The following is a 21,147-nucleotide window of genomic DNA, read 5'->3' on the forward strand; positions in this document are numbered from 1 at the left end:
AATAAACTTGGGTTCCCTGTGGTTTGACCAGCGGGTTCACCCATTAGGAATTTAAAAATATACATGTCCTTTTAGAGGTTTCGCTTTTAAGTTAGCCTTATGTTTGGGATTAATCTTACAACGATAGCACTGACGGTGTTCGGGCTATATATGCTAAACTCTGTTTACGTGGTCTACAATTTATTCTATGTGCCCAGCTGTCGGGGAAACTCAAGGGAGTGTTTGCACCCGCACTCTATCTTAGGTCAAAATTTGGAGGTAATAAGACTTTAATAATATCCTAATCCTTTAAGTTTATCAGAGCTTATGAAATACTATAACTGTTCCTCTACTTGCCTCTCTTTCAACTCTGTCCCTTTTCCCCCTTCTTTTATTTTCATATTACCGATGGCTTTGACTCATAATTTTTCTATTTTTTTTTGTTAGCTTGCATTGTACACCTCCACACAGCCGAACGCCAGGAGCATCGACAGTTTAGAGCTTTTGTGGAAAAAGAGTAATTTTGATATATTTGAATCGTTTACTGAGTAAGTTACTATCGTTTATTCTAGTTCTACCAACTCTGAAAGTTTATATGGATCTCATCAGTGAAACACAAACCACAATATCCCACTATAGAAGATTATGGAGGCCTAATGGAAGCCACCTGTAACTTACCTAAATTTTTCATCATTCCCATGGACTGATGTACAGCAGACCATATGCGCAATTTACCAAGAGATATTGGAGAGTACTTGAGATTAAGAGGCATCTGACGAGAAGTCTTGTTTAGAGGCTGAGGAAAAAAGAGATAAATAGAAAGTGACAAAACTGTCATACAGGGTCTTCAAAAGAATATTGTCAAGGACAGACCCTTGAAAATAATGATGATGGTGGTAATGTTTGAGTTGGTGATGGTTATGGTGATGATCTTTATGATAATGATGATGATATGGGCTAGAATGAAGTGAAATGATCATGATGATGATGATGATGATATAGGCTAGAATGAAGTGAAATGATCATGATGATGATGATATGGGCTAGAATGAAGTGAAATGATGATGACGATGATGATATGGGCTAGAATGAAGTGAAATTATGATGATGATGATGATATGGGCTAGAATGAAGTGAAATGATCATCATGATGATGATTATGATATGGGCTAGAATGAAGTGAAATGATCATGATGATGATGTGATGATATGGGCTAGAATGAAGTGAAATGATCATGATGATGATATGGGCTAGAATGAAGTGAAATGATGATGATGATTATTATTATATGGGCTAGAATGAAGTGAAATGATGATGATGATGATGATGTGATGATATGGGCTAGAATGAAGTGAAATGATCATGATGATGATGATATGGGCTAGAATGAAGTGGAATGATGATGATGATATGGGCTAGAATGAAGTGAAATGATGATGATGATGATGTGATGATATGGGCTAGAATGAAGTGAAATGATGATGATGATGATATGGGCTAGAATGAAGTGAAATGATGATGATGATGATGTGATGATATGGGCTAGAATGAAGTGAAATGATCATGATGATGATGATATGGGCTAGAATGAAGTGAAATGATGATGATGATGATGATATGGGCTAGAATGAAGTGAAATGATCATCATGATGATGATTATGATATGGGCTAGAATGAAGTGAAATGATCATGATGATGATGTGATGATATGGGCTAGAATGAAGTGAAATGATCATGATGATGATATGGGCTAGAATGAAGTGAAATGATCATGATGATGATTATTATATGGGCTAGAATGAAGTGAAATGATGATGATGATGATGATGTGATGATATGGGCTAGAATGAAGTGAAATTATGATGATGATGATGATATGGGCTAGAATGAAGTGAAATGATGATGATGATTATGATATGGGCTAGAATGAAGTGAAATGATGATGATGATGATGTGATGATATGGGCTAGAATGAAGTGAAATGATCATGATGATAATGATGATATGGGCTAGAATGAAGTGAAATGATCATGATGATGATGATGATGATATGGGCTAGAATGAAGTAAAATGATGATGATGATGATTATTATATGGGCTAGAATGAAGTGAAATGATGATGATGATGATGTGATGATATGGGCTAGAATGAAGTGAAATGATGATGATGATAATGATATAGAATGAAGTGAAATGATGATGATGATGATATGGGCTAGAATGAAGTGGAATGATGATGATGATATGGGCTAGAATGAAGTGAAATGATCATGATGATAATGATGATATGGGCTAGAATGAAGTGAAATGATCATGATGATGATGATATGGGCTAAAATGAAGTGAAATGATGATGATGATAATGATATAGAATGAAGTGAAATGATGATGATGATGATGATGATATGGGCTAGAATGAAGTGAAATGATCATGATGATGATGATATGGGCTAGAATGAAGTGGAATGATGATGATGATATGGGCTAGAATTGAGTTAAATAATACTGATGATGATTAAGGATGATGCTGATATTGTGATGCTGTTGATAATGAAGATGTTGATGAATATGTTGATGATGATGATCGGGGCTAATGATGTTGATCTTAATAAATTTATAAATTTCATGGTGACAACTATTTTTATGACAATGATTGATGTGATGTAATGTGGTCTTAGGGTTGTCGATGCTGTTGATACTAGCACTGTGCTAATATCTTTGCATCAGTTTTTAAAAACATGGTCAATTATTTCTTTTTAGAATTTTAAATGCAAGTATACCAAGATGCACTAGAAACAACGGCTCGCTGTACATCACTGTGTATGTGTACCCAGTTGGTCAGACACCATTTCGTAATAATTATATGACATCATATGCATCATCTGCGTTAACAACATATGCAGTCCCAAAGGATGAAGTCGTCAATCTTTTGTCAGGAGGAAAAAAGGTATCAAATAAGGTTCTTCAGTTCTGGGCGGTCCATGATAGGTGGCGGAAGTGGTGGGGTACGCAGCGTTGGCAGATTAGGGTTGGGGTCTATTTTTGGCCTCCCCCTCCCCTAAAAAAACCTTCCCATTTACCAATGTCTTAAATGATGTAACCAAACATCCAGTGTTGAATAAAATGTGTTCCCGAATTACCACTCTTCTGTTTCGTGTTTGCCAAAAAAATTATTCTTTTTTAAGGGGCAGTTTCATGGTAAGAGCTTTGCTATGGCTCTCCGGGGTGGACACAATGAATTTCAGGCAAATTCTAATATTGAATTATGAGCCTTTGGTCTGTGGGAGACTTAAATTCAAAGGAAATGGCCACAAACTGTCAATAAACATAGTTTTTATTAAAATATTGCATATTATTTTAACAAGGCATTGACATTAAAGTTCAACTGTGTGTAGACAATTGAAAGCCTACAATAAACACTGACTCCAGACATGCGCAGTGCCATGATGCTGCCCCTTTAATGGGGGTGGTTAAATGCTGAAACCCAAAAAAATCAAAGGGAATGTTTCAAAACCCCATTTTCCATGAGAGTAGCTTTTCTCAACAGTATTGTTGTTAATTATTTTAATACATTGTTAACAATTTTCTTTATAGAGTCAACCTATAAAAGATGATCTGCCTGTCTCTCACTGGAGGCCAACACTAAATTTTCATGTAATGTCAGAGAAAGTTGCATTTAATAGATATGCAATTCCAGGAGAAATATTCTCTTTACTCAGGTATAGTAGAATGATGGGGAAGGTGATGATAAATATTCTCTTTACTCAGGTATAGTAGAATGATGGGAAAGGTGATGAGTTGCCTTTACAAGATGTTCAAGTCTGATGCCCATTTTTATAACTTTCTCCCCCCCAGGGATCTTGTAAATTTAAAAGAATTCTAAAAATCTGGGAAAAAACTAGGAAGGGTCAGAAAATGTATTTCTTAAACATTTTACAAAAATATAAGAATAAAAGCTGCAATATTATATTATATTGTGTCAAGTTCTGTCTATATATGGATGGTCGTCATTCCAAGAAAAAAATGGATAGGGGGTGGATTGAGTCACCTCTAACCAGTTTTATCTCAGATTTTTGGAATTTTTTTTAACCCCTTTGTTTTATTTCCTGGACAATGTACCTGAATTATCCTTAGATGGGTGGCAGAGAATCTGTTTCTGTGCACTTGCCATTTACTCAGGATTTCTAACTCATAGTACTGTAGATGCGTTATCACATGGTCACATTTGTTTCTGCTTTCTCCTCAGAGTGGAATTTGCCATTTGCTGTATTTCTAACCCAATAGATGTTTTCCATGTAAAGTCATATTTCTTTCTGCTTTTCCCCAGAGTGACAGAGAATGAGCAGTACCTTCCAATAGTCTACATAGATGAGCTACAGGTAGTCTACAGACATATCCAGGTCAGTGTGTACTGACTGCCAGCACAAAGCTTCTATAAGCATAGTTTTACAATGCCTTAGGGAAAGGAAGCCGGACCGACTTTACCCAGAATTGCAGCCATAGGCTGAATTACTCTGAATTTACATTACACGGGGTCTTATTCGGACTGCTATATGCGCACTGTGCTGCCGCGCAGTTTACATGGATGAGAGAGTGTTGTCTTTTTTGATTATGCGGTCAAGTACAGACACTGAAGATGGACTCTGCCTTCTTCAGTGGTTCTTTAATGTCCCATAATAACAGGGTGGCTAGCTAGGTTTTTGCAAGAAAGGACTGCTTAGTCACACAGTCAGGACTGAAGATGAAGATGGACTCCGCCTTCTTCAGTGGTTCTTTAATGTCCCATAATAACAGGGTGGCTAGCTAGGTTTTTGCAAGACAGGACTGCTTAGTCACACAGTCAGGACTGCTTAGTCGACTCTGTGCCAGCACGTATCCCGGTCCTGACTCTGTGCCAGCACGTATCCTGATAGAAGCCGCTGGCGAACTTGCCAGTCCAGTCTTATGACTCGGGCTCTCACCTGCCGCCTGGAAGGATGCCAACGTTACAGCCATCTTCAAGAAAGGCCACAGAGCGGACCCCAAGAATTATCGCCCAGTATCTTTAACATCTTTGATCTCTAAAGTCATGGAACACGTAGTCTGCAAGCATGTTACAAACCATCTTTGAGCGAATCAAATAATAACGCATCTCCAACACGGATTTCAGCAAGATCTTTCATGTGAGACTCAACTTTCTTCAGTGATCTACGACTGTGCCTCCATTTTAAATGCCCATGGTCAAGTTGATGTTGTGTTTTTGGATTTTGCCAAGGCGTTTGACACTGTTCCCCATCAGTGTCTCCTCCTTAAAGCTCAATATTACGGGATCAGGGGGAAACTACTCACTTGGCTTCATTGCTTCCTTACGGATAGAAGGCAACGTGTCGTTGTGAATGGGTCTTGTTCAGAATGGTCTCCATTGACATGAGGAGTCCCCCAAGGCACTGTCTTAGGCCCGGTCTTATTCTTGCTCTTCATCAACGACATGCCAACTTGTCTGAAGTCGCATGTAAGGCTGTTTGCCGACGACAGTGTATTATACCGCCCAATCAACAGTGTCATCAGTAGGGGAGTACTCCTTATGCGGTTCCGTCTTCGAGAGCGTCACATGCCAAAAATACCCAGGCGTCTACATCACATCAAGCCTTCGTTGGGACATGCAAGCTGAGGAAGTTAAAAAGAAGGCGAATCAAGTCTTAGGAGTGCTACAGAGGAACCTTTCATCGTGTTCATCGTGTTCCGAATCAAGGAGCGAGCCTACACATCCCTCGTCTGCCCCATCCTTGAGTACGGTTCGGTGGCATGGTCTCCACATACCAAGAGGGATATTAGCACGTTGGAATCTGTCCAGCGTGAAACACAACTTTACCACAGGGGATTACCAAAGAACAAGTAGCGTTACCCAAATGATTAATGTGTTAGGCTGGCAGTCACTCCAACATCGAAGAATAGTTAGTGACCTCGCACTTTTTTATAAGATAAACTCCGGCCTCGTCAAAATTGATTTTCCGCCTGATGTTTCACCTAAGCCTGACGTCTGCTTCACAAGAACCAGTGCCTGTAATAGCTACCAATTTTCACTCCTCCGAGCTAAAATTAATGCTTTCCAGTTCTCCTTCTACTCACGCACTATCCCCGTCTGGAATGCTTTACCGCAGGCAGTTTTTCCCTGTCTACCATATGCAGCCAACTTTGTAGCGGCCTTACCTAGTGAGCTAATCCGATGATGGGCTTTCATCGTGTTTTCCGTTTGTTTGCTATTGCATGTCACATTAAGTTATGCGCATCACAAGTGTTTTCATTGTATTATCATTGTTTTTGTACATGTTGTCGTCCGTTATCGTTCTCACGCGCCAGCCTCCGCTGACCGCCAATTGCCGGATTAGCTTGCTAATGACAATTAAGTTATTTAAAGATTAAAAGACATATTCATCAAGGGGGGATGCACGAGGGATACACAGTCCCCAGTGAAGAGAGCCAAGTTGAACTGACCTGGGTTCGTACCTTGGTCCTATTGCTTGCTTTGCTGCCTGAATAAATCTGAACATGGCAAGCATGGGCATGGCAAGAATTTGCTGAGGGAAGGTTTTCAAGGGTCTGCCCTTGACAATATTCTTTTGAAGACCCTGTATGACAGTTTTGTCACTTTCTATTTATCTCTTTTTTCCTCAGCCTCTAAACAAGACTTCTCGTCAGATGCCTCTTAATCTCAAGTACTCTCCAATATCTCTTGGTAAATTGCGCATATGGTCTGCTGTACATCAGTCCATGGGAATGATGAAAAATTTAGGTAAGTTACAGATGGCTTCCATTAGGCCTCCATAATCTTCTATAGTGGGATATTGTGGTTCTTCTATAGTTGGATATTGTGGTTCTTCTATAGTGGGATATTGTGGTTCTTCTATAGTGGGATATTGTGGTTCTTCTATAGTGGGATATTGTGGTTCTTCTATAGTGGGATATTGTGGTTCTTCTATAGTGGAATATTGTGGTTCTTCTATAGTGGGATATTGTGGTTCTTCTATAGTGGGATATTGTGGTTCTTCTATAGTGGGATATTGTCTGGTTCTTCTATAGTGGGATATTGTGGTTCTTCTATAGTGGGATATTGTGGTTCTTCTATAGTGGGATATTGTGGTTCTTCTATAGTGGGATATTGTGGTTCTTCTATAGTGGGATATTGTGGTTCTTCTATTGTGGGATATCGTGGTTTGTGTTTCACTGGATGAGATCCATATACTTTCAGAGTTGGTAGAACTAGTTGATTCTCCATATTTGCTTGTATCAAATGGTATCCAGATCATATGTATAGCAAAAAGACATGCATATCTTCTATTAGATAAAATCTGCAATATTGAGGTACATATTTTAGTCAACATTCACAAAAAAGTCCTTTAGCTCTGTAGCAACTACTTATCTAACCCTACCATCCCTTTTTCCAAATAAGCCAATCAGCCTTTGACTTCCAGATCCACCCCTGAGATCTATACATCTATCTTTATTTACAGGCTTCAAAGACAAGGATCTGGACGAGATAAGGGGGTTATTCACAGACACCAATTTGTACTTACTTGGGCTGACATTTCTTATTTCAATATTTCATGTGAGTCAACCCCCCAAAAGTGTGCTATTTTATCTCTCACTTCTATAACTGCTTTCTATAACTGTGGTCTGGGACTAAGTGGGTAAGGTTTCCAGTCTCCTGTGCTCTCCAGCACCAACTGAAGAATGGAACTTTAGATGGTTCTTGAAACATTTTGACTGTTTCAAAATTATTTTCTAGTATTTGTATAATACTCAATTTGATCCCTGGCTACCATCCTAAAATTCTTGCTATCTGATAAGCACTGAACAGAAACACAATGAATCTTAGAAAATGAAGTAGATAATCCTGGCAACTTTACAGGGGGCATGTTTTTGTTTTTATAGAGTTGTCCAGGTTTGCATTTTATTATTTGTTGATAAAATATATGCAGGCCACTGTTCCATTATTTTTTTGCTTATTCAAAAAGGGCATGTGATGATATTGAGATGACACAATTCGCAAAATCTAAGTTAGGCACCTTTTTTTGTATGTGAACCCACTCGGTTGAATTAAGATAGTTTTTTTTCCCTTTTACTTTTTTCTACAGCTTTTGTTCGATTTCTTGGCATTCAAAAATGCCAAGAAATGTTTTTTTTTCCTAAAGTTTACTTTTTCCTACAGCTTTTGTTCGATTTCTTGGCATTCAAAAATGATGTCAACTTTTGGCAGAATGCTGATTCTATGGTTGGTCTCTCATCTCGGACAGGTGAATCACATTAAAGCAAATAGCAACTGTTTTATGGTCATTAAGATCTGCTGGGGATGCTGGCCTGTTGTGAATAGGTACCCTATTCCAAGCAATTCACAATTATATGAGGATACCTAGATACATGCGATGTAATGGAGTACAGAGATTCTACAGTTAATTTGTAGTTTTTAGGCAGGTTCGCGTGTGATTGTGTGACCTGCCTAAAATCGCCTGCGGGGGGGGGGGGGGGAGTAACAGAAGTGAGAAGCAAAACAAAATCAAGTATTTTTTTTTGGGGGGGGGGGGGTAATATTCAAGTGAGATTTAAACATTTCTGGTGTTGCACTTGGGTCCTAATCAAAATCAATCATGTTTTTGCAAGCACTGCAGATCCATTTAATTGCTAACAGTTTTATCACTTATCTTGTAGTCATATGGCGCTGTGTTTGCAGTATCATCATCTTTCTTTATCTGATGGACGAAAAGGCCAGTCTGCTTGTTCTTTTTCCACAAGGGATAGGCTCTATCATAGAGGTCAGTAATATGGTTATTAAATGTCGATGACCCACTCCTTTGTTATTGTCTATAATAAAAAAATACAGCGGTTTATTCGCAAACAAACTTCAAAATTACAATCTACGAATGAAGTCTGATATGTTATTGACCATATTTAATTGAAAATATACTGGTTACTCGCTTGAATTATCCGATTATTTGTGTGACTCGCCCATTGAGCGGGAGCATAAAATGGCGGTTTGATTGGCCTTCTTTCTAATGCATCAGTGAATTACGAAGAAGGGTGTAGAACATAATAATAGATAAAATACCCGGCCAGGCTGGCCGATAACGAATTGGCCGTTAGAGGAGATGTCAGCTTGTTTTTTCTCTTTTAAATCCTTGAATGAGAGCTATTCCCGATCCCGTATCGTGTTCTCCACCAATAAAATACAACATTGCTGACGAAAGAAATTGTTTATTGTTGAATTCTGAGATGTTCTCCCAAGAGAACTTTGAATAATTTTTGGGTGGTTTTTAAGGATATGCTATTTTGTCATTTAAGACCGAAATCATTTGTGTTGCAATTACTTTTAGGTTAAACATTAAACTGACTGGACTAAATTGATAAATTGACAGAATGTTGTGTAGACACAGTGAATCCTGATAACTCGAACTTGGTTAACTCGATGCAAGTATCTTTTTCAAGGTACCGGTACGGTAATACGAGCAACAGAATCATCCAACTTGTCTCGCTTTCAACCAATCACAAACGTCAGAGATGTAGCTTGAGATGTGTGGCCGATCACAAACGTCAGAGATGTAGCTTGGGATATGTGGCGTCATTTTGCCGCTAGACATGTTGGTTCGTCGTAGTAATTCACGTAACATTCACAAGTTTTGTTGCAAAAAAAAACAATTTTTTTATTGAACGTATTACCGTACCTTTGTGTAAATCCGCCTTAGCGCGCGAATTTCATGGCGAATATATAAGCACTATAAGCTTTAAATCTCTCTCATTTTAACATGCTCCGTATCTAGATGTGGAAGCTTACTAAAGCTTTGAAGGTGACAATCATCTGGAGGGGAGCCAAACCCACATGGAAGGTTTGTAACGCAATACTTGCAATGGAACCGACATTTGACTTCAGTCTGTTCCTTGTCTTTGCACCTAATTTTCGTTTTGAATGTCTCTGAATTTCGCAAGTTTGGCGAAAGATCAACCCAAGAAAAACAGACGGATGAATTCGATGGCGAGGTATGTACCATTTATTAAAGTGGTTTTCATACCCCTTTGGTCAGCTTTTAGTAACTGCCCCCTAAGACATAAAATATTTTTCTCTTTTTCTCACAAGAAATAAAAATGGCCGAAGGCAAGTCTTTTAGCACCCTTTAGTTACCCTTGTTTTTATTGTTTATTGCGCCCCACTTCGAAATTGCGATCCTCTTGCAATGTCTATATTGCTAGGCCCTGCACTACTTCAATTAAGTTGTTTATTTCATTTTACTGCAGGCCCTGTATTACCTTAAATACGTCATGTATCCCCTGGTCGTTGCAAGCGCTGTTTATTCTCTTCTGTATCATCCACAAAAAAGGTAACACGTTTCATCTGAAAGAGGTGCGAATTTTAGGGGTGTTAAGGGTGGCATATCAGATAATGAGGTGAAGGGGGGGAATGAAGGATTAGGGGAGGAACATATCAGATAATGAGGTGAAGGGGGGGATGAAGGGTTAGGGGAGGGGCATATCAGATAATGAGGTGAAGGGGGGGATGAAGGGTTAGGGGAGGGGCATATCAGATAATGAGGTGAAGGAGGGGATGAAGGGTTAGGGGAGGGGCATATCAGATAATGAGGTTAGGGGAGGGGCATATCAGATAATGAGGTGAAGGGGGGGATGAAGGGTTAGGGGAGGGGCATATCAGATAATGAGGTGAAGGGGGGATGAAGGGTTAGGGGAGGGGCATATCAGATAATGAGGTGAAGGGGGGGATGAAGGGTTAGGGGAGGGGCATATCAGATAATGAGGTGAAGGGGGGGATGAAGGGTTAGGGGAGGAACATATCAGATAATGAGGTGAAGGGGGGGATGAAGGGTTAGGGGAGGGGCATATCAGATAATGAGGTGAAGGGGGGGATGAAGGGTTAGGGGAGGGGCATATCAGATAATGAGGTGAAGAGGGGGGATGAAGGGTTAGGGGAGGGGCATATCAGATAATGAGGTGAAGGGGGGGATGAAGGGTTAGGGGAGGGGCATATCAGATAATGAGGTGAAGAGGGGGGGTGAAGGGTTAGGGGAGGGGCATATCAGAAAATGAGGTGAAGGGGGGGATGAAGGGTTAGGGGAGGGGCATATCAGATAATGAGGTGAAGGGGGGATGAAGGGTTAGGGGAGGGGCATATCAGATAATGAGGTGAAGGGGGGATGAATGGTTAGGGGAGGGGCATATCAGATAATGAGGTAAAGGGGGGGGATGAAGGATTAGGGGAGGGGCATATCAGATAATGAGGTGAAGGGGTGAATGAAGGGTTAGGGGAGGGGCATATCAGATAATGAGGTGAAGGGGGGGATGAAGGGTTAGGGGAGGGGCATATCAGATAATGAGGTGAAGAGGGGGGATGAAGGGTTAGGGGAGGGGCATATCAGATAATGAGGTGAAGGGGGGGATGAAGGGTTAGGGGAGGGGCATATCAGATAATGAGGTGAAGAGGGGGGATGAAGGGTTAGGGGAGGGGCATATCAGATAATGAGGTGAAGGGGGGGATGAAGGGTTAGGGGAGGGGCATATCAGATAATGAGGTGAAGAGGGGGGATGAAGGGTTAGGGGAGGGGCATATCAGATAATGAGGTGAAGGGGGGGATGAAGGGTTAGGGGAGGGGCATATCAGATAATGAGGTGAAGAGGGGGGGTGAAGGGTTAGGGGAGGGGCATATCAGAAAATGAGGTGAAGGGGGGGATGAAGGGTTAGGGGAGGGGCATATCAGATAATGAGGTGAAGGGGGGATGAAGGGTTAGGGGAGGGGCATATCAGATAATGAGGTGAAGGGGGGATGAATGGTTAGGGGAGGGGCATATCAGATAATGAGGTAAAGGGGGGGGATGAAGGATTAGGGGAGGGGCATATCAGATAATGAGGTGAAGGGGTGAATGAAGGGTTAGGGCAGGGGCATATCAGATAATGAGGTGAAGGGGGGATGAAGGGTTAGGGGAGGGGCATATCAGGGGCATATCTTTCTTTCTTTCCTTCTTTCTTTTTTTCTTTCTTCTTTCTCTCTTTCTTTCTTTCTTTCTTTCTTTTTTTCTTCTTTCTCTCTTTCTTTCTTTCTTCCTTCCTTTCTTCCTTCCTTCCTTCCTTCCATCCTTCCTTCCTTTCTTCCTTCCTTTCTTGCTTTCTTTCTTTCTTCTTCTTTTTCTTCTTCTCTTTCTTTCTTTCTTTCTTTCTTTCTTCTTCTCTTTCTTCTTCTCTTTCTTTCTATCTTTCTTTCTTTCTTTCTTTCTTTCTTTCTTTCTTTCTTTCTTTCTTTCTTCTTCTCTCTCTCTCTCTCTCTCTCTCTCTCTCCCTCCCTTTCTTTTTTTCTTTCGTTCTTCTAAAAAGGGAGTTTTCTCTTTCAGCTGGTATTCATGGACTATCAACAGCCTGGTGAACGGTAAGTAGTTGTGTTACAGTGATATTGACTAAAATCTTCCTACTTCCAGTGTTTGGATATTAAATAGAACATCTACTTTAGGAGATTTGGCTCGTGTGGACCTATGAGTTGTGCATATCTCCCTCCCTCACTCACTGCAATTATCTTCTTCTTTTTAGGAATCTACGTACTAGGGTTTCTCTTTATGATGCCTCAGCTCTTTGTTAACTACCGGGTAAGTAACGAAAACTCCGTAGCAGGGGTGAGTGCACATGCCCCTCCATAATTTCAAAAAAATCAACGAAAATGACCAGTAAGGGAGTGGCTGTACCCCCGATGATTTCTAAATGTTTCTTTATCCCCCCCCCCCCAATACTTCGAGGCCTGCTACCGCTCTGGCAGGATCTATAGCAAGGGAGGGGGGGAGGGGTAAGGGGGCAACTACTATCCTAGGTGAGCAAAGACGTACCAGACAACGAGGGTATGACCGTAACAAGGGTATGTAGGGGACTAGCTGGGTGGGGGGAACGTCAGCTTTTACTGTGTAATGAGGGTACATGGGGTCGTAGCTACTTAGGGGCGAAGGACGTAGCTACTCAGGGGTGAAGGGCGTAGCTACTCAGGGGTGAAGGGCGTAGCTACTCAGGGGTGAAGGGCGTAGCTACTCAGGGGTAAAGAGGAAAGGAAAAAGGTGAGAGAGGAAAGAGAAATTGACGATCTTTTTTGGGGGGCGATGGCATTGTGACGTCACATGCGTATCAAACAGTCATTTTTAATAAACTGTTCTTACTTTTAGCTGAAGTCAGTCGCCCATTTGCCCTGGAGAGCGTTTATGTACAAGGTCAGTACTGTTGCCTCAGTAAGGAAGTCAGGATTAGCAAAACAACATTGGGATAATGGAATAGAATCACACGTTATGTCCCGATGGATACCATACCATACCAGTATACTAGCACTCAGGTCACAAACAGTGTATTTTTGATATTCTCTTGCATAATCGTCCTCAGGCTTAGTTCACACGTTGTATTATCCATGAGCCGTATTCAATACAAATGCGCGCAAATGAAGATGGTACAGTTAACTTGGTTTATTTGCATAAGTTTCTAGGGAAGAAGAACACCACGATTGTATACATGTACATCCAAAGTTCATTTCATGAATAAGAGCGGGAAAATATAACTAAGATAATCATTTGCGTTAAAATCTCACCCCTTGATGCGTGCGGGGAGCCCTAAGGCCCTGTCACACGTCGACTTTTCGGCTGCAACTTGTCTCGCAAAAAAAAATTGTTGCAGGTCGCACGCCCCCTGTCACACGTGAAGTTTTTCCTGCGACTTGAAACGATTTGTTGCAGAAAGTAGAAGAGCGTTCTACTTTTCGTGCGACTTTGAGAAATGCAAAACAAGTTGCAAAGGGGGTGTCACACGCAAAAAATGCGCGTGCGACCTGCAACAATTTTTTGCGAGACCGGTCGCAAGAGAAAAAACGTACGTGTGACAGGGCCTTTAGCATCCGTCTTGTATGGCTCCAAATCCCGTTTCCTAATCTTTGTTATCCCGAATATTTTTTTCCTCATAACCCGATCCCCGCCATTAACCCATTGACCCCTTGCTATTTTTTAACTGAATTTACAAAAAAAAAGACTAAAAACGGATTCCTCCTTCCACTCCCCAGTTTTAAACCGCCCATCAGAGTCAAACACCCCTGCACCTAGTCAGCGGTATCGAACAGTGCTTCCCAACACTACAGTGCTTTGCGGTCCCATCTCTAATGCCTTGTTACTGTGCTAATCGTAGCACAAGTTGATAGTTGCCTATTTTTCATAAAAAAAAACAAAGTTATGAGCATATTGGAAGAGTGCCTTAGGATATCATTAAGTCTATTGGGGCATAATAAAGTGCTGTGCTTATGGATATTTGCAAGCAAAGGTGTATTCATGGGGGTTTTTTTGAAGGAGGGGGGTTGCCTTGCCTGGACGAGAAAATAATTTTCTAATGAATCACCACAGCTCTCCTAAATGCTGTCTTTTCTGAAACCAAATTGATCACAAGATAGTTTATTAGTTTACTGCTAGGTCTGTATGACCTGGAATTGTTTTGTTTGGCTTTGGGTTAAAAAGACTTAAAAAGTGTGGTGTGGTTTTCAGAGTTTTGTTGATAGGGTGAATTCTGCTGTTTTTCTTGATCGATTTAAAAATTTGTCTAAGAACCTGAGCTATATTATTTGATTGAAGAATAGTTGCTATCACCTTGGATGGATGCTTACCTTCAAGACCATTTATCTTGCCTGTGTTTTGAACTCAGTGTGTTTATTTTTCATTTATGATTTTTGGGGGGGTTGTGGGTACCTCTCAAAGCCGATACAGCCGGTTGTCTGAGGGGTCAATGGGATTAATCAACATCAGAAAGCGTTCAGCTCCAACGCTTTCAATAGGGAAGGGATATAGGCCTAGACGGATTATTCTTGAAAAATGACCTTAAATTCTTTCCGGGACTTCTCCAAAAAGGTCCAAAATTCGCAAAGCTTCCCAAAGGCCCGTTTTAATTCCATATCCATTCAGCTTTAAGTGCATGCTAAATCCATAAATGTGAAAACCAATATCAATATCAAAAACTCAATACTAATATCATTATGCTAGTGCCACCATCATGTGGCAAGATCGTGACCAATTAAAGAGTCAGGCCCTTGCACGTTTGATAAATACTGTTTAAAATATTTAAACAAATACACTCGCGCATGCGCAATTGACTGTAGTTCCAAGAATCAACGCCATAATCCAAGTAATATAAGTAATATAAAAGTTAGTCGTATGAGTATAAATCTGTTACTAATTGTGGGAATGAAATTCTATTATGGCGGATTCAAGACGCGAGATTCAAGATTTAAGACCGAGGTACCATAATAATGATGTACTTTTGGTGTCGGCCGGTATTTCTCAAGGTTTAGAGCCAAGTTTACATTTATACCAAGAACGACACCGACACGGAGAGGACATCGAAAAGCTCAAACAAGAGATCGAGCAAAAAGAAAGAGAAATAAATAATCTGAGGAAAAGTGTGAAGGATTTAGAAGAAAAGAATAAAGAGCTCGACATTTCCCTCAAAGCTCGAAACGACGAAGTCAAGAAACTAAAGGAACGTATTCATGTTTTGGAAGAAGAGAAAAAAAGACTTGAAGAAGAGCTTGCGAGCGTGAAATATAAACTGACGGCGTTAGAGAGTGAGGTAAAAGCGCTTTCTAATGCGAACGATAGGCAGGAAGAAGAAAAGCAGAAGCTTGCAGAGAAATTAGCATTGGTAGAGTCGAAGGTACAAAGCTTCAAAGAAGAGCTTGATGATTCCAAAGAAGAACACTCGAAACTGAGAAAAGGGGTAAAAGAATTGGAAGACGTTGTGAAATTGCGCACTTTTCACCCCGCATCTCGACTGTTGGGACAGAGTTGGAACCAGTTGGAACTATCAACGGGAACACAGTTAATGGAAAATGATGCAATGATCAAATTTGGACAGCTCTGCTGGGAGATCCAGTCTATCATGTACCAGTATGTCCTTCCTGAGTTTTTTACACCTTTAAAAAAGGGTTACAAAATTAAAAACATCAAGAAGGACTTGAAGAAACTTCCCAAGACGACGGAGGAGGCTAAGAAGGCCGAAGAGCGCTGGCAACGACTTAAAACGGAGTTGAATTGGGACGAGAGATACGAAGAAACGATGAAAGATTTGCAAGACTGTCGTAACGAAGAAGCTCACCCACCATTGACGGAATCAAATCTTCGCGAATTGGCCGAGAAGATGAACGAGAAGGGGCTGTTAAAAGGATGGCTGTCGTACGATTACATCAAAAATTTGATAGACATAAGAACAAGGCTTTGTTCTCTCACTGAGTCGGACAAATCGAAGTAAATGCTAGAATATCAAGAAGGAATCTGTCAATAAGACTTTTTATCTGCACATTAGGGGACTTTTATCATACTTCACATATCATTGGTTCATACGTGGTCAATAGCCTGCGTCGCAGCCGGAAATAATCTGGGGATAGCACGTCGGGGACTGTCCGCGCGCAACGGGGTAGTAGCTCAGATTACGCAACGTAATCTGACCGGGTTTTCTAATCAAACACGGAGGACGTCACAAAAAGGCACATTTCAACCAAATAAGAGAGAATTTCGTGGTTTATTTTCAGAATTTAGCCTAACAAACTCTGTTCCTACCGCCCTTGGGTATTGTGTGTGTAAGTATACATAGATTTTTTGGCAAAATAAAATCCATCTTGAATTTTGTAATGAACATTGTGAAGGAATAGCTCATAAATGAATGTATATAGATCCGCAAGCCACCAGTCCAGGCAATAACCCAAAATGGAGGCATTTTGTAAATAAAGCAAAGGCTCTGTCTGCCAAATCGTGATGAATGATTTCGCTTGAATAGGAGTGGCGCTTGGTCCTAATGATTAGTGGAAACATGGCTTTGATTGATCTATAACGTGTTTCTGAAATTAGTGGAAATATGGCTTTGATTGATCTGTAACGTGTTTCTGAAATTAGTGGAAACATGGCTTTGATTGATCTGTAACGTGTATCTGAAATTAGTGGAAACATGGCTTTGATTGATCTGTAACGTGTTTCTAAAATTAGTGGAAACATGGCTTTGATTGATCTGTAACGTGTTTCTGAAATTAGTGGAAACATGGCTTTGATTGATCTGTAACGTCTTTCTGAAATTAGTGGAAACATGGCTTTGATTGATCTGTAACGTGTTTCTGAAATTAGTGGAAACATGGCTTTGATTGATCTGTAACGTGTATCTGAAATTAGTGGAAACATGGCTTTGATTGATCTGTAACGTGTTTCTAAAATTAGTGGAAACATGGCTTTGATTGATCTGTAACGTGTTTCTGAAATTAGTGGAAACATGGCTTTGATTGATCTGTAACGTGTTTCTGAAATTAGTGGAAACGTGGCTTTGATTGATCTGTAACGTGTTTCTAAAATTAGTGGAAACATGGCTTTGATTGATCTGTAACGTGTTTCTAAAATTAGTGGAAACATGGCTTTGATTGATCTGTAACGTGTTTCTAAAATTAGTGAAAACATGGCTTTGATTGATCTGTAACGTGTTTCTGAAATTAGTGGAAACATGGCTTTGATTGATCTGTAACGTGTTTCTGAAATTAGTGGAAACATGGCTTTGATTGATCTGTAACGTGTTTCTAAAATTAGTGAAAACATGGCTTTGATTGATCTGTAACGTGTTTCTGAAATTAGTGGAAACATGGCTTTGATTGATCTGTAACGTGTTTCTGAAATTAGTGGAAACATGGCTTTGATTGATCTGTAACGTGTTTCTAAAATTAGTGGAAACATGGCTTTGATTGATCTGTAACGTGTTTCTGAAATTAGTGGAAACATGGCTTTGATTGATCTGTAACGTGTTTCTGAAATTAGTGGAAACATGGCTTTGATTGATCTGTAACGTGTTTCTGAAATTAGTGGAAACGTGGCTTTCATTGATCTGTAACGTGTTTCTGAAATTGGTTAACATATATGTACTTGGTAAACTTTCAGAAACTTCTATTTGTACATTCTCCATCCAATAGTGAAAATTGACAGTTGGTATTATTATGACGACCCACGCTCTAGTCATGCTCGAAGATCCAGCGTACTTTGCGAGCGCTACCAAAGGTCGTCACCTTTCGTGGCCGAGAAAAAAAAGCTGGACCTTCAAGCATGCGCACTAGTAGAAGGTGCTTAGTTCTGCTGGTTTGGCATTCTGATTATTTATTCTAACCCAATTCAGTAAATACCACACCCACACTACTTGAGTTACTCCTTCTCTCCCCTTTAAGTTTAGTAATTTTCGATTACAAGTCGAATATTTGTTTCTCCAAAGTTACCTTTTTACCTTCACTACCTGCTCCCTTGGTTTCATCGCAAAGGACATTCGTTTTGTATCCTTTAACTCTTTTCAAAATCTTCCCTAGTTGAGATGGGCGTAAAAGTTTGTGGTGACGCGATTTCGTTCCTTTTTACACGCGGTTATCCGGTAATTCTATTTTGAACGTGCGGTTTTACGAAGCTACGCGGTTTGCTGTATATTACGTTAGCTACATAAATTATCAGGTTTTGTGTACAACACAAAACGGCTACACGATTTCGCGAGAATTTTAAGAATGTGGTGACGGCAGTTTGGACAAATATAATGCTGTAATGCGGTTTTTGTCAAAATTTTACCCGGTCTTGCGCTTTTACTTACGGCTCCCCTTGCGCCCTCTCCTAGTTGTTATCGCGATGTTTTTCATCTGAAGTGTGTGTACTGTCAGGTGCTGTCCAACCACTGCACCCGTGATCACTGCCTGGAAATCAAACCCTATGCACTTTCAGGCATAGAAAATAAATACTGTTTATAATAAATACTGTTTATAATAAATACTGTTTATAATAAATACTGTTTATAATAAATACTGTTTATAATAAATACTGTTTATAATAAATACTGTTTATAATAAATACTGTTTATACTTGAAAGCTGTTGAAAAGCATATAAAATACCCTCGTGTATGCGCCATTGCTCATTGCCTGTCTGTCGTTCGATGTCTATAAAACGCACTTTTCATTCAATCGAATGTCGAGGCGCATTTATCCCCGAAATATTGAGGACGAGTTCATTGCTAAATCCAGCTTGCGAACTTGGTCAATTTTCACATTATTCTGACTACTGGATATAAGAGGAGTAGAAATATAGGATTGTTTAGTATTTTGTGTTTGATGATTGAAAATTGTTCCTCTCTTGTACAGGCGTTCAACACATTTATCGACGACGTATTCGCATTCATCATTACCATGCCTACGGCGCATCGACTGGCGTGTTTTCGCGATGACTTCATCTTTGTCATATATCTTTATCAACGATGGTAGGAATCAGACGAGACATCAGTAATATACACCTATTTCAATTAAGGTTGCCCCCGCGAATGGATGTAGCGTAACCCGCAGTGGTTCGTGGGTAATGTATGAATGGCTGGGTCCTAGTCTCTAAAAGCCGTGTGATCGTTTAGAGGTAGATAAACAAGAATGCTAATGTTTTTTAAACCTTGTTATGATTTTCGCTTATATTGTTTATTTGATACCCATGAAGCACTGCGGGTTACGACACATAGATTTCCGGGTGCAACCTTATTTGAAATATGTGTATACAGGGGCTCATAAGTAGGGGCAATCATCTGTAGTATAAATGTCACAGCGTTTCCTAGGATCAGGCTATTTCTAGACGCGCGCGCACGAACTGGCCAATCAGCTACTTTGACGTTGGTCGCGCGCGCGAGTGACGTGAGGCTGCATGCGCAAATTGCAGTTAGGAAGAATACATTTTTATCTATCATCCGTCGGTTTTGTTTTTTTACCAAAAGAATTACAAGCTAGAATTCAAAGTCATAGGTAGGGTTGGATTCATATTAAAGAAGAGAGCAACAAAAAGTCAAAGTACCGAAGAGAGAACAGAGCTTTTTGCCTGAGACTGCGCGTGCAGTTGAGCTCAGCCAAAACGTCAACACAAAGGTTGAATTTGATTGGCTCATCCGCGCGTCTAAAAATAGTCTGATCCTAGGAAACGCCGTGACACCTATATAGTACCAGAACATGGGGAAGTTGATTGCCCCTACTTATGAGCCCCTGGTTTATAACATTTAGTTTTCTGTTTTTATTTTATTTTAATTGGAGACTTCCTTCACACTATTTTAATGAATAGCTAAACATGTCAACACAATGGCCGCCATGTTGGCCTTTTACAATCCCATAATGCACTGCGCTGACCACAGGAAGACCGCGTGAAGTGGGGCAAGCAAGGGGACAGGACGGATATGGGGAGCTACGGCCTACAATAAGTACGATAGAAGTAAAACTATCAGACCGAACGACAGATTCGTATTAATTTCCAAGAAAAATACAAATAAATAAACCAACTCTCTGCCGCAAGTGATTTGAATTATCTTCTTTTTATTATTAATCTTGTAGGCTTTATCCTGTCGACATGGCTAGAGTCAATGAGTTCGGTGTGTCGTATGCCGAGGAAAAGCAAAAACAAGACAAGCTTCATGCAGATTAAATAGGAAAAAGAATTACAGCAACAAGGTTCATTTACCCCCCCCCCCCCAGTTCCTTTACTTTTCGCGGCCCCTAATTCAGTCTTAAAAGCTAGCAAAAACTGCGCCATCATTGACTTGACAGAACGGATCTCAATTTTTCATGTCATAGAGTAAAGGTCAAATAAACATCACCATGTTGTCTTTGATGTCTAAGGGGAGATAATCTAGAAAGGGGGTTTCATTGATGGCAAGCTTGTGACTAGCCTTGGGCTGTCTGTGGTCTGAAAAACATTGACATGAGCTTGGGGGAGCTTGCCCCTGCTACGAAACGTCCGGCAACGCCCACAAATAAGGGGGCACAAACCCCCCTTTTACACTGTGTTAAAAAATATCTAATGGCAACCCTGTTCCCAGGGCACTCCCTTTCGTATAGGGTTTTCCAGAAAGGGATCTGGGAACGATGGCAGGGCCATCTCATCAGACAAGATAGAATAGCCTCGATTTCCAGCTCTTTCGTGAGACTGTGATCCGTTCTCCTATCAATAACGACGGTTGGAAATAGAGTCGACTAAAACAAGTGCTCTAAATAATATTTAGAGAGGCTGGAGGTCCGCCGGGAGTGTTTGGGTAGCTAAGAGCGCGTCGCAAAAAATATCTCATTTTTGTGGCTTATTGCCAAAATTTAGCCTAACAAACTCTATCCCCCTCCTG

The 21,147-nt window shown here is 40.4% G+C and overlaps 1 protein-coding gene across 2 annotated transcripts; it reads left to right on the forward strand.

Moving 5' to 3' along the window:
* The first annotated feature begins 36 nt into the window (after positions 1-36).
* Positions 37-20,627, forward strand: LOC5504214 (cleft lip and palate transmembrane protein 1-like protein). Of its 2 annotated transcripts, XM_032372463.2 has the most exons (17): positions 38-258; positions 427-527; positions 2,741-2,927; positions 3,575-3,699; positions 4,308-4,380; positions 6,635-6,752; positions 7,471-7,565; positions 8,169-8,253; positions 8,666-8,769; positions 9,772-9,837; positions 9,938-9,988; positions 10,244-10,326; positions 12,344-12,378; positions 12,537-12,592; positions 13,154-13,198; positions 19,151-19,266; positions 20,366-20,627. In XM_032372463.2, the coding sequence occupies exons 1-17, from the start codon at positions 100-102 to the stop codon at positions 20,454-20,456; spliced, it is 1,590 nt and encodes a 529-aa protein (XP_032228354.2). In that variant the 5' UTR covers positions 38-99; the 3' UTR covers positions 20,457-20,627. The 2 variants fall into 2 exon arrangements, 1 of the variants encoding a protein (XP_032228354.2); XR_007306395.1 differs by lacking the exon at positions 20,366-20,627 and having other exon boundaries at positions 37-258; positions 10,244-10,325; positions 12,342-12,378; positions 19,151-19,247.
* The last annotated feature ends 520 nt before the right edge of the window (positions 20,628-21,147 follow it).

The sequence above is a fragment of the Nematostella vectensis genome, chromosome 13 (genome assembly GCF_932526225.1).
Source record: "Nematostella vectensis chromosome 13, jaNemVect1.1, whole genome shotgun sequence".
NCBI lineage: Eukaryota > Metazoa > Cnidaria > Anthozoa > Actiniaria > Edwardsiidae > Nematostella > Nematostella vectensis.

What these genes read in the sequence shown, in the direction of transcription:
- LOC5504214 (XM_032372463.2), top strand. Translation starts at nt 100, where the DNA reads ATGTTTGGGATTAATCTTACAACGATAGCACTGACGGTGTTCGGGCTA. An exon ending in TTCTTATTTCAATATTTCAT is followed by an intron (nt 7,566 to 8,168) that starts GTGAGTCAACCC and finishes TTTTTCCTACAG; the next exon opens with CTTTTGTTCGATTTCTTGGC. An exon ending in GAGCCAAACCCACATGGAAG is followed by an intron (nt 9,838 to 9,937) that starts GTTTGTAACGCA and finishes GAATTTCGCAAG; the next exon opens with TTTGGCGAAAGATCAACCCA.